At 41.7% G+C, this 12831-nt stretch overlaps 1 protein-coding gene across 6 annotated transcripts in view; it reads left to right on the plus strand.

The window, feature by feature from the left end:
• The first annotated feature begins 298 nt into the window (after positions 1 to 298).
• The window catches only part of DEPTOR (DEP domain containing MTOR interacting protein), a 192153-nt gene continuing 179620 nt past the window's right edge, over positions 299 to 12831 (plus strand). For 3 of the 6 annotated variants that reach the window (XR_009536495.1, XR_009536494.1, XR_009536496.1), the window contains exon 1: positions 300 to 516. Coding sequence is in view for 3 of the 6 variants with exons in the window: in XM_060128285.1 (XP_059984268.1) it covers positions 395 to 516 (122 nt within the window). In the remaining 3 variants the exon portion in view is untranslated. Of the gene's footprint in view, positions 517 to 12831 lie in introns of all 6 variants that reach the window. The other 3 variants (XM_060128285.1, XM_060128283.1, XM_060128284.1) reach the window with 2 other exon arrangements.

Below are 12831 nucleotides of genomic sequence, written 5' to 3' on the forward strand. Positions count from 1 at the left end.
AAACGCCTCCACACTTGTCTAGTAACCTCCCCGCCCGTCCCCAGGATCCCACAGCATGAGCTTTGTGGGTAATGGAAGAAGTCCACAACGAACTCGACCTCAAACAGCACAATTAGCGCAGAACCACCCCCCGCCCAGATGTTGATAGTTTCCTCTCTCGGCCCCGCCCCCGACCACGCGGGGCTCCAGCCACGCCCCCAAGCTGGAGTTACTGGGGCGGACTCGCCGAGCGCCTCAGCCTACCCACAAGGGATTCCCTCTCCAGCCAATCGCGTCTGAACTACGGGACGGCCCCTAACAAAGATGGCGGGGGAGGCCTCAGTGAGGGCAGGCTGATTTAATACCCGAACCCGCGGCGGACCGCGAAGACAGAGGTAGCGGCGCAGCCCCGACCATGGAGGAGGGCAACAGCGCTGGCAGCGGTGGCAGCGACAGCAGCACCAGCGGGAGTGGCGGGGCGCAGCAAAGGGAGCTGGAGCGCATGGCTGAGGTCCTGGTCACCGGAGAGCAGCTACGGTAAGATGAGGGGCAGTGCCGGGGGAGGCTAGCGGTGGCACTGCCAGCCAGTGTCCGTGGCAGTCGCGCGCGCGCGCGCCGTGGCTCGTGGCTAGCGACTCGCGCGGCGCTCCGGGACGCCTGCGGACGCGTCGACGCGCCGCCGTTTAGCTGCTGCAGCCCGGCGCCCTGAGGACTCCGGACTGGCGCCGGGCTCCCGAGGCGGACGCGGGCGGGCGCGCGGTGCTTGCTGCGCCCTCGCCCAGCTGCTGCAGCCCTGCGCCCCGCAGACGCGTTGCTGCCGACCGCGCGCGCCCTCTTTGCCCGGGCACCCGGGAGCTGCCAGGCCTCCTGGCTGACAGCTAGCTCCTCCTCCGCTCAGAGAGCAAGAGGAGCGGGTGAAGGGCCCCCCGCCGGGCCCCCCGCCGGCCCCAACCCCAGCCCCTTTACTCCTAGATAAAAGGAGCCAGACCAAATCCCTTTCGCTTAAGGTTTTACTTTTGGCTTGCAAGTCTGGCTTCACTCCTCTGAGCCTCAGTATTTTCATCTGTAAAATGGGGCTGATCACGGCAACTTCCTTGAATGGTTGTGGTGGGGGCTAAACTGAGAACATTTCTGAAACACTGTACCTATCACTTAATTGGCACATACTCATCCGTCATTATTTGGGTCCGCAAGGGGGCGTGGAGGCACCTTGTCCCGCTGCCCTGCTGCCAGCTCCCCCAGCGCGCACATTTTAGGCAGCAGGGTCCATTGGCCCCCGGCTGCTGCAAGAATTGGGACTTGATGTGTGTCACTGCGTCCAGGACAGGCAGATACCCCCAGATTCAGGACCCCCTCCCAACCACTTTATCACTTCCATCCCATCCTGGTCCTTCTTGGATTCATGTTTGAGAATTCTCCTTATGGTATGACCGGTTCCGCAGCTGCCCGTCTTGTGGTCATTAATCAGTTTGCCAGGGGGAAAAACCCCTTGGCTTTACAGTGGTTGAGCCAAAACTTGCATGCCGGCCCCTGTCCCATCGCAACGGTGCGCTTGCCTCTTACTTCTAGTTCTTGGCCTGAATCTCCAGGCTCGTTTTGGTTTCTAAAATGCTGTGTTTCAGGACCCAAAGGAGAGAGACTCTTGCAACGATCCCTAAAGGTTTGGTAACCACCCTGCTTGCTGCCCTTAGGTTGAGAAAGTAAATATTGGAGGTCAGAATTAATTTAGTTATAAGTTACAAGAGGCAAATTGCGCATTTCTATCCCTTGGTGATTTTTTAATGTATAGTCAGAATTAAAGGGAATAAAAGCTTTTCCATCAAGAGATTTTCTAACTGAAAAAAATCAAAGCTTTTCTGATTCACCTTGAAACACTTTAATAATTTATCTGCTCTTCAATTGGGTACGTTTCACTTCCTTTAAAATGATAAACTGCAGGGTGCCTCTGTTTGTCCAGAAAGCACTTTCTCCTTCGAGATGCTTAAATACCCCTTCCTTGGTTGGGGAAGTCCCCAGAGCACTTCTCCTCTTCCCAGGCACCCCTCTGCACGTCAGCAAGTTTGAGGACTAGGCTTAGTGTGTCGGTAAGAAGATAGAGGGCTGTCTCGCACTCGGGTTATATAGACCTGGGTTTGAATTTCTGCTCAGCCACTTTGTTGCCAAGAGTTAACATTAAGTTGTTTTGAGGAGGACTTTAAAACCAGAGTGAATCTGGGTTTGCTACTTACTAGTGTGGGACCTTGGACAAGTTACTTAACTAAGAATGATGGGTAATAATGGAGCCTACCTCTGTATTGTGATGAGGATTAATTAGATGAGTTAGTGCTTAGATCAGTGCCTGGGATATAGTATGCACCATGCCAGCCTTAGTTATTATAGTTCTGTGACTTTGGACAAGTTAATTCACTTCTCTGAGCCTGTTTCCTCATCTGTAGAAAGGCAATGAAGATAGCACTTCATAGGGTTGTTGTGAGTTTTCCCCTGGGCTTCATGTATTGAAGAGCATTCAACAAATGGTTGTTGGAATTAACGAGTGTTATTGGTCTCTGTGTGTCACCACAGGTGACTTCCAGCTGAGCAAGATCTAGCAGAAAGGATTGGTTGGTGGTTAAGAACACAGGCTACCTGGGTTCTTATTCTGTCTCCACCATTTATTAGTCCTGTGACTTGCGGACAATTTACTTAACTTCTCTGTGCCTCCGTTTTACTTCTCTTGCAGGAATTTTGTGAGGATTAAATGAGGAGGTGCTACATGTAAAAGGCTTAGTAAATGTTAGTTACTTAATTTTACTTTGGGGAACTGTCATCATTGCTTCTTAAAAACCTCTACCATCTTTGCACTGTGCTGAGTACAGAGTGTATAGTGATTACTCGAATATTTGAATAACTAGTGTATGTAATTAAATATACTGTTGTAAATACAGATAATGTAATATTCAGAATTTAGGGTTAAGTGGCCATGTATGCCACTAGCTTCTTGGTTACTGGAAGAACCTCTCTTAAAGGAGTAGGGATGCAGCCCTCCTGGCTGTCACTGTCACAACATGATTTCACATCCCTAACTGCTTTCTCACAGGTGGATTGTGGGGACTTTGTGATGTGCAGGCCTCCTGCCTCTAATTGCTATACACACACACACACACACACACACACACACACACTCAACTCACACACTCACAGACACATAGACAATTCCTCCTCTCTGCCTTCTCTTTCCTTTCCATTGCTTTCTGGGTCATCAAAGATGAGGTGAATGAAGGTGGTAAGGAAAGGAGACATCAGGATTGGGATTTGAAATACAAAATTTGGCTTGCAGGTCCAGCTCTGTGAATTTTATTAATTTAATATTTATTTATGGATGTATATATGGATGTATGTGTTTGTTTTGAACTGCTTTTGCTTGGGCAAGTCAGGTAGCCACTCTGGGCCTCAGTGACTGTGCGTGCAGAATGGGAATAATAATATCCTCCCATGTAAGATCTGTGGTGTTGGAGCAAATGGGGTATAACATGGGAAGGAACTTTGTAAAATAAATCAATAAGTCAAGAGTAGTTGTTGCTATGATTATTATAAACTTCAGATGTGAAATTGGGGGTTGGCTCCGTAATCCTGACATTTTGGTAAGGGCAGCTGGTTGCATAAGGATATGAAATTGAGTAACATTTAAAAACATCTCCTGCTTTCTTCTCCAGCCTGACTGCAGGATCCTTTTCCTAATCTCTTTGTGCTTTCCCTTGTCGTAAAAGATTTTACTTCCTTGCTCAATGTATCTGAGTGTCTTTGTATCTTAAAACTGCATTTGGATACCACTTCCCATCCCCAGGATGGCTATAATCAAAAAGACAGATAATGAGAACTGTTGGCAAGGATGCAGGGAAACTGGAACCCTTCTACACTGCTGGTGGAAAGGTAAAATGATGCAGCCACTTTGGAAATCATTCTGGTATTTCCTCAAAGACTAAACATAGAATTACCATGCGACCCAGCAGTTTTACTCCTAGGTATGTATTCAAGAGAAACAAAAACATATGTCTACATAAAAATTTGTACACAAATTTTCACAGCAGCATTTTATATAATAGCCAAAACCAGAACCAACTCAAATGCCCACCAACTGATGAATGGGTAAATAATGTGTGGTCTATTCATACAAGGGAGTATTATTCAGCAATAAAAAGGAATAAAGTACTGATATATACTACAACATGGATGCACCTTGAAAACATGATACTAAGTGAAAGAAGGCAGACACAAAAAGGCATATATTAGGAGGTTGGCCAAAAAGTTCGTTCGGGTTTTCCATGTTACGGAAAAACCCGAACAACTTTTTGGCCAACCCAATATGACCCCATTTATATGAAACGTCCAGAATAGGCAAATCTGTAGAGACAGAAAGTGGTTGCCAGTGGCAGTGGGGAGGGGGAATGGAGGGTGATTGCTGATGGGTGTAGAGTTTCTTTTGGGGATGATGAAAATGTTCTAAACTTGATTGTAGTGATGATATCATAACTCTGTGGATATGCTTAAAAAACATTGAATTATATACAGCAAATGGGTGAATTATGTGGTGTGTGAATTATATCTCAGTAAAACTACTACAAAAATGCATTTGGATGACACATTAGAGTGATGAAAGACAAAATATTAAAACTTTTAAAATAAACTTTATGCTTTCTTTTTGGATTGGCCAAAGAATGTGATGAATTTTATCATTAACTTGATAACACATGACTACCACGCCAGATGGGACTGATATTTTATATATATCTTTTTATAGTATCATTCTTGATACAGCACAGAGAAAATATACCATAAATAGTCCAGAAAATTGTCTCAGAACATTCCTGATTTGAAGATAATTAACCATTAAAAATCCTTCGTATTAGTGAGGTTTCATACGATGACTTTTTAAATCATTATTTATTTTTATGTTTTATATATAAATCTTTTATCTTGAGATTTGTCATGCAATCATAACTGACATTCTAATTACAGCATCCAAAATCCACCTTCTGTTTCTTCTATAGATTAATCCCAGAGATACTTAGCAAGAAAGTGGTTTGTAATAGAGCATTTAAATAAAGAAGGCCAGTGAATCTCACTGTTCTCTCTGTGGTAATGGTAGGCATGATAATAATAACAATAATACCTATATGGCATATATTACCTGCCAAAGACTCTTCCAAGTGCTTATATATATTATTAGAAATATATATATAAATATATATTATCAAAAGCATATATATGCCTTTAAGCTTTATAAGCTACTCTGTGTAGAAGATATACTTGTTATCCTCATTTTACAGATGGGAAAACTGAGGAATGAAGTATGTAAGCTAACTGGCCATAGATTTTTCAGCCAGAAAGTGCTAGGGCTGAGAGTTCTTGCTCTTAAGCAAAATGCTAGAATACAATTTAGAGGGTTAAGAAGTGTCAGGGTAAGACCAATGTAAAACAGAATCATATATATAAGACTGTGATATTCTGGTATGAGAACTTTTGCAAACAAGCAAGTAGACAAATGATTCTTCCCTTCTGTCGGGAAAAAGCTAATTCATTTCTAGAGGTGTTTATGTTTTTACAAGATAGAATGGTCAGTTTCTCCGTTAACTTTTAAAGTGGGTCTCCCTTGCCATATGGTTTTGAAAACTTAATTTGAACTCCACTCATTCTGAATTTGTAATCATTTTAATGGGAAGATAAATTACAGTTCACTATTCTGCCAGCTGTGAGGATGGGAGCGGGGTAGGGGGAGAATTAAGAATGTAATGAGGAATGCTTAATTAAGAGAGAAAACACCTCAAGCTTTTTTCAGTTATGCTCATCTACCTAGACTAAATATGCTAATTACAACAGTCTTATCCAGTCATTAAAGCTGGGTCCCTAAAAGCAATTTACGAGGCAATGAGTTTTAGCTAAGTTGTAGGAAATTGCAGTTCTTTCAAATTGTTTGATGTATTGCCTTTTTGCTACACCAGACTGCCTTTCCAGACTCTTACAGCCTTGCTATTGCCTTTTTCACAAAAACATGTTAAATCAATATTGAGTTGCTTTTCTGAATTTGCCTTGCCAATGTTAATGCAGTATGCAGATAGAAGGTACAAGTCAGCTTCTGGAACTAAAGGCCAATCTACAATAAAGTAAATATGAGATATGGAATTTAGAGATACAGAACAGAACAAGGAGAAATACAGCTGACCCCTGAACAATGCGCGGGTTATGGCACCCGCCCTCTGCACAGTTGAAGATCCGAGTATGACTTTATAGTCAGACGTTCTCTTCATCCCTGGTTCCCCATCCACAGATCCAACCAATCATGAAATATGTAGTACTGTAGTATTTATATTGAAAAACTCCAAGTATAAGTGGACCTGAGCAGTTCAAATCCCAGTTGTTCAAGGGTCAACTGTAGTTTGTTTTATTGCACTTTGAACTTAAGGAACTTCAAAATTGGCTTAGAGAATGTCTTAGGGGGTAGCCCCTACTGGTGTCCGTTAATATGGAAGTAACCATTGTAACCAAAGGGAATAGAGGGAAAGCTACTGCCCAGATGCTACTACTGAAATGTAGGGATCCAAGCAGGAGGAATACGCTTTTATTCTTCTAATAAGCAGAGAGGATATCCTGGCCTTGGGAAATTACCGCCTGTTGAGATGAAAAAGGGAGAACTTTAGGAAATGGCAAATGACTGTATTTGGAGTCAGTGCAGACAAGCCTCGTGTAGAGTGATGAAGTGCCTTTACACCAGAGGCTTTTCTCATATACAGACCCTGTTCCTACGAACATCTTTTCTGCTTCACACATTGGATGTGGGGACAGCAGGTACAGTCCTGGCACATAGCAAACTCAGTAAAGACTCCTTTCTCCCCTGGAGAGAGAGCCTGGGAAAGTACTTTGTCACTTGCCAAAACCCTCATGCAAATGGAAGACACTGAGTAAGTGCTCAGTACACGATTGTGGAATTATTGTACACCTTCATGCGCTTATCCTGACGTAAACCTGTTTTTGAAATGAGTGCAGTGTTAGTTGTTTCTGAGTAATATGTTCGTGGTTACTTTTCTAAAAGGCCAATCCTGATATTTAGGTTTTGGCTTCTGTCGACTTTGGAATCAATAAACCTGAAAATAAGTTATTAAATAAACACACCTCAAAAGAAGAGAATGAGAGGTGGTGGATGACTGTTCTCCTCTCCTAGAATTTCTAGTATTTATTTGGATCAGGAACTCACGTCCCTTTATTAGGTGGCGGCTCTTAAATGGTTGGTGTCTATGAGTTTGGTGATTAGGAAAAGACAAAGGAAACAATCATCAACCCTCCTTCTACCTAGTAAGTCATCCCCCTTTTCTCTCTTCCTCATTATCTACCAAGCAGAGATGGGTCCCAGATCTGGGATCCTTGTCCCCGTATTATCAGCTTTAACCAAACTTGGAGGCCTATGTCAGTGACTGTTTTTATGGATTATTAGATGCTGGGGGAACACCAGTGGAGACGGAGTGCGGGGAGAGAGCTTAGCGGATCAGACAGCCTGCTTGTAAACAGCTGTTCCCGTGGCAGTGCCATCAGGGGCAACAGGAGCTATTTTCATCAGGACTGGGATGGCCCCAAACTGGAAGAGTTCAGAGAGAGCAGGAATTTACGCTCGTCTGCACAAAGAGTCACTTTTCTGTAGCTTTCCAAATATTTTTAAGGTTGAGTAGGAGAGGCAAGATGGAGAAAGAAAACACACCTGGGAGTGGGGGACAAGATATCCTTTTGTCTGTGCAGTTTTCTGATAACAGCTGTTGCTAGGGTGTGGCAAGAGGGGACAAATGCCAGGGCCTCCAGCTGGGGGAAGCCCACGGCAGCTGCAGAGGAGGTAGATAGCAGCTAGTGTCATCAGAGAAAGGCTCAAATCTTTCCACTTGGAACCTTTAGCTGCTTCTGGTGATTTTGTTATTGTTGGTGGTATGTGTTTGTTATTTGTTTTAATCCTGATGACACTGTCTCCCTGCAACACTTGTACCTACAGATTTCTGATTCTGATATTTACCCAGAGGTTCCTTTCATTGAAGTCAACTGTGGATCAGCACCCACTTAGGTCTTGGCCTTATTTTGATCATCCAGCTCTGTAAGGCTCTCCTTTGGGTGGTGAAACTGTTACAGCCCCAGAGAACCGAACCTTGTGCTTTGTGGCAGATCAGGTAGGCTTCAGAAGGACCAGTCCTAGTACAAAGTGCTCAGTAGCTTCTCTGATCATGACTTAAAGTGTGAGAAACAAAAGAAGATCGGAATGAACATTCTCTCCTTAAGAGAGAAAGCCTCATTTCATGCTATCCTGTTTTCATTACAGTTAGGTTAGTCCCTGTGCTTTTATTATGTGTGAAGTTGGCCATTTTCTAACAAGTTGTAAAATTCTGGAGGAATACACTATGCGTGGTGTGTCCACAAAACAAACAAACAAACAAAAAACAAGGGGGATTGGGAGGGGGTTAGTGTAGAGACATATAACGAGGTACTGGTTTAAGAACAACCAGTGTATAAATGTGCAAATTTACAAAAAGGATATGTTAAGAAAGGATTGTTTTTTTCCATCTTAGAAAAGGATTTAGCACATTTTCTGTTGAGGATCCTGGGTTAGTTTTCTATTTAAAATGCAGTTCTTGGGCTTCCCTGGTGGCGCAGTGGTTGAGAGTCTGCCTGCCGATGCAGGGGACACGGGTTCGTGCCCCAGTCCGGGAAGATCCATCATGCCGCGGAGCGGCTGGGCCTGTGAGCCATGGCCACTGGGCCTGCGCGTCCGGAGTCTGTGCTCCGCAACGGGAGAGGCCACAACAGTGAGAGGCCTGCGTACCACAAAAAAAAAAGGCAATTCTTTTTATACGGTTTGCACACTATTTTCAGGCACATGTACTGAGTCCAGTAAAGCGTGAACTTTTGGATTGTAGAAGTACTGTTTTGCTTCCCGATTCCTTTCCTCTTCCCCAGGAGGAAAGGAGAATGGGGTAAACTTGCACCCTGTTTTCACTGAATATTTTTATAAAAGTTCTACTTACCTTTGGTCATTAACATTTCCATAAATGATAGTGACTTTCACAGAATGTATTCACTGGAAAAAGCAGTGGTGCTATATGACTGTATTTTATTTACATCTAGGTGCCAAGTGCCTCTTATATCATCTTTAGTTAAGCTATAGGAAGGTTGATAAAATAAGACTTTACCAAAGCTCCTACTTGTACTATTTTCTTCTTAAAAACAGACAACAAAAATCAGTTTAGAGGTGAGGTTTTAAGGCAGTTATCTGATGCATAACCATGATTCATTTTCCTTCACATTTGTTAAAATTTACTTTCTAAGAAAACCATAATTCAGAAGGACACATGTACCCCAATGTTCATTGCAGCACTATTTACAATAGCCAGGACATGGAAACAACCTAAATGTCCAAGGACAGATGAATGGATAAAGAAGATGTGGTACATATATACAGTGGAATATTACTCAGCCATAAAAAGGAGTGAAATTGGGTCATTTGTAGAGATGTGGATGGACCTGCAGTCTGTCATGCAAAGTGAAGTAGGCCAGAAAGAGAAAAATAGATATCGTATATTAACGCATATATGTGGAATCTAGAAAAATGGTACAGATGAACCTATTAGCAGGGCAGGAATAGAGACGTAGACGTAGAGAATGGACATGTGGACACAGAGAGGGGAAGGGGAGGGTGGGACAAATTGGGAGATTAGGACTGACATATATACACTACCATGCATAAGATAGCTAGCTAGTGGGAACATGCTATAACACACAGGAAGCTCAGCTCGGTGCTCTGTGACCACCTAGATGGGTGGGATGGCAGGGGGGTGAGAGGGAGGTCCAAGAGGGAGGGGATATAGGTATACATAGAGCTGATTCACTTCATTGTACAGCAGAAACTAACACAACATTGTCAAGCAATTATCCTCCAATAAAAAAAGTAAAATGACATTTTAAAAATAAAAAAAAGAAAACTAAGGAAAAGTGACTACAGTATGAACTTTAGTAAACAATATTGTATCAGTATTAACCAGCTGTATCAAATTTGCCATATTAGTGGTGTGTGGTATAGCTTTACGATTTTTCTCTAAATCCGAAGCTGTTCTAAAATAAGTTTATTAAAGAGTAAAACAATAAATGAAGCACACATATACACAACACAGATACAACAAATGAAGTGATAAAAAGATAACTATTAATACATTTTAAAAAATTTGCTCATTACTGGTCTGTACCAAATAGCATGACTTATTTGTGGTTTCTAAGGTTTTCTTGAAATAACCGGAGATCACAGATGAAGTTGCTGAAAAGGATCACATGTTGATTATATTGGATTGAAAGTACAGAGCTGAAGAGTGTACAGACTGGAATCAGAATGCCTCAGCTTAAACCCCGATTCTGTTATTTACCAGCTGGATGACCTTGGGTTACTTATTTCATGAATCTGTGTCTTAGTTTCTTAGTCTGTAAACTGGTGATGAAAATACACTTCAGTAAATTGGTCTTAGAATGATATGTTGATATTTGTATAGCACTTATAACTATGCCAGGCAATTAGTGTTATGTTTATTAATAAATAAATATTGGGGAAAAAAGAATTTACTTTATTAATGACTGTTTTGTAGACTCTGATATAACCTGTCTTCATGAGAGAGGATGAATAGACCTTAGTTGCCATGATAAAGTACACTTATCCTGCTACCATACTTACAAGAGCCAAAAGTTATCACAGAGTATTTAACGACATTCAAATATAAGGAACAAGAGTGAACTAGAGCTTTTTCCTCCAACATTTTATTACGAAAAATTTCAAACATACAGAAAAGTGTAAAGAATTCTACAGTGAACGTCCTTTTCTCCACCGCTTGGATTCCACAATTAACATTCCACCGTGCTTGCTTTAGCGCGTGATACAGGATACTGATTATAGTTCCCTGTGCTATACAGTAGGTCCTTAATTATCTATTTTATATATAGTAGTGTGTATCTGTTAATCCCAAATTCCTAATTTATCGCTCTTCCCCACCTTCCCCTTTGGTAACCATGTTTTTTTCTATGTCTGAGTCTGTTTCTGTTTTGTAAATAAGTTTGTTTGTATCATGTTTTTAGATTCTATGTCTAAGTGAGATCATATGTTATTTGTCTTTCTCTGTCTGACTTCACTTACTATGATATTCTCTAGGACCATTCATGTTGCTACAAGTTTCTTTTTTTTTTTTTAAGAGATAAAACTTATGTATAATGAAATGCACCATTTGATGAGTAGTGACTAAGACATACATCTGTGAAACCCAAACCCCTATCTGGATATCTTTGAATGCTTTTGGCTGCAAGAAACAGAAAATCGACTCAAACAATGTATTCACCCCCGTAACTGGAAATCCAGGAGATGTGAATAACCAACTGATACCATGTGCATACGTAATTATATTTCTTCTGAAATAATACTGTATCCTTAGAATTATGATACTCTACTATAGAATTGTCATCTATGGAGTTCTTACCTCCCTTTCCTTTCCAGGACTCAGCAGAAATGTTACAAAGCTGAAGGAAAGGTTGGATTTTACTTTTTGAAGCCAACACCTGTTTCAACAGCAGAATGAAGGGCTCTGCTGTCCTGCCATGTCCAGGCAGGAGTCCTCTCAGTGTCTCATCACTAGTTCTATGAATAATTTCCAAAGTCCATCTAGATGCCAGACACTGGGTTAGGTGCTGGGGACAAGAGGAGGACCTTCATTTTCCAGACTTCCCTCTGTCATCATCACTTGTATCTCTCAGAGTTTCAAGCCTGCTTTTGGCCTATTGTGGATCAGAAACTTTATTTTCACTTTTATGGTGTAAGATTTCCAAATCGTGAAATAAATCAAGTGCAAAATAATAAAAAGAATATTAATCTTAAGATAACATTTCCGGACTTGCTTAAGGCAAGAGTACTTTGTTCCATTTGTATTTGTCCTGAAGCAAAATTAATTTCATGCAGGGGTGGATACCTTAGGGGAGTGAAATCTACAAGGATGCCAGGGTGGGAAAGGGCAAGTAACGTATATTACATGAATTTCCTGTCTCATATATCTTTGCATAATAAATTTGTTTTAAAATATGGATACATAATAAATATAATTTAATAAGTTCATATGTTAATGATGCAGTATAATTCAGTAAGTATAAAAATGGAGAGGAATAGAAAAGAAATTATTGAAAATCTAAGGACGGGGAGTGTCGAAGATGCATTTATGGCAGAGAAGGACACTTAGAAACGGAGGCCATGCTTCTAGCACAGGGGAGATCACTGACTCAGAAATTCCTGCAGGGCAAGAGGGATCAATGACAAAAGAAAGACATAGGCCAGAGACCTAGGACATGAGTCTGAGAGGTGATAAACAGCTTATATCATGGGAAACCTGGCCAGAAGCGGGTCTTCAGGTTCTGGGTTGCCTTGAATATCCTACTCTTCCCTAACAAGCATGGGGCCGTAGTTTGGTACAGTACAAAGATCTTCTCCTAACTTGTAGGGAAATTTGGTACAAAAGAGTTAGAGATGATGATAATCATTGTAGAGGAGGGTGATCAAGGTTTGTGTTTTTATATGTGGATTGTAAAGTGAGGGACAGTTGGACAGTTCAGGCATTTACTAAACAATAATAATAGCAAAATGTCAGGTCCTGTTCTGTGAGCTTGCATGTATATTGTTTTATTGAATTCTGATAATAATTCTGTCATCCCTGTTTTTAACTGGAAGAAACTAAGGCATGAGCAGTTTGACCAAAGTCACATGAGTAGTAAGTATGGGAGCTTGATTTTGAAGCCAGGCCTCTCAGAATTCCTACTAGGTGCAAACAA

This window comes from Lagenorhynchus albirostris, chromosome 17, assembly GCF_949774975.1.
Source record: "Lagenorhynchus albirostris chromosome 17, mLagAlb1.1, whole genome shotgun sequence".
Classification (NCBI taxonomy): Eukaryota; Metazoa; Chordata; class Mammalia; order Artiodactyla; family Delphinidae; genus Lagenorhynchus; species Lagenorhynchus albirostris.